Source organism: Penaeus monodon, chromosome 23 (assembly GCF_015228065.2).
Source record: "Penaeus monodon isolate SGIC_2016 chromosome 23, NSTDA_Pmon_1, whole genome shotgun sequence".
Taxonomy (NCBI): Eukaryota; Metazoa; Arthropoda; class Malacostraca; order Decapoda; family Penaeidae; genus Penaeus; species Penaeus monodon.
The window spans coordinates 15,458,584-15,459,437 of record NC_051408.1 but is presented as its reverse complement, the minus strand read 5'-3'; the positions used below and the strand labels follow the sequence as shown (position 1 = coordinate 15,459,437).

The 854-nt window shown below is 43.8% G+C and overlaps 1 protein-coding gene across 1 annotated transcript in view; it reads right to left on the bottom strand.

The window, feature by feature from the left end:
• LOC119588147 (twitchin-like) overlaps positions 1 to 854 on the bottom strand; it is a gene marked incomplete in the record, with an annotated part of 124,648 nt that overhangs the window by 41,308 nt on the left and 82,486 nt on the right. Inside the window, 3 exon segments of the mRNA XM_037936853.1 lie at positions 75 to 204; positions 315 to 484; positions 604 to 754. Coding sequence (XP_037792781.1) covers positions 75 to 204; positions 315 to 484; positions 604 to 754 — 451 coding nt within the window.

Below are 854 nucleotides of genomic sequence, written 5' to 3'. Positions count from 1 at the left end.
AAATCAAGTAGAATTGCGTTTACATAATGTATGCTATATCAATGAATTTCTTAGGATTGTTGAATCGCACTTACCATAGGGGTCCTTGGCAATGATGGCGTGGTCGGTCTCTAGGGGCTCGGACTCGCCTTCGTCGTTGAGGGCCTTTACGCGGAACATGTATTCCTTGCCCTCCTGCAGGCCGGGCACGTCCATCTCCAGGTCCTGCGATAAAAGATAAAAGATATTTAGAAAAGTATATAGTGTAAGTCAGAATGAACAGTCATGGTACTTTATTATGCACTTTAAAAAATGTGCACCTATGTTTGGCGTACCTTTGTGCGTCCGACGGGGACCCAGCGACCAGTGTTGGGGTCTTGTTTCTCAACCAGGTATTCCTGGATGGGCTTGCCACCGTCGTCGTCGGGTTTGTCCCACTTGAGCTTGCAGCCCTTCTTTGTCACATCCGAGACCTTAAGTGGACCCTTGGGTTTTCCAGGACCAGCTGCAATGTTGTTGGGGGAAAAGATAAATAGCATTTCAATAAATTAAACGATTATGGGAATATGATAGAAAGAGGATTGTAAGTTAAATGTGGCAAGTTAGATCCGTAGAGTTACTCACACAAGATGACGATCTCGACTTCGACCTCGTCTTTGCCGTGAATGTTCTCGGCAACAATCTTGTACATTCCGGTCTGCTTCCTCTTGGCGTCTACCATGCTGAACTTGCTGTTGTAGTCCACGTTCACGATCTCGATGTTCTGGTCCGTGATCTGTTGGAGGTCATAATAGATTTGAATGAAATATGATTTTAATTTTTTGATGTCTGCAATTATACATTAGGTGATCATTAACTACATATATGTACATGTT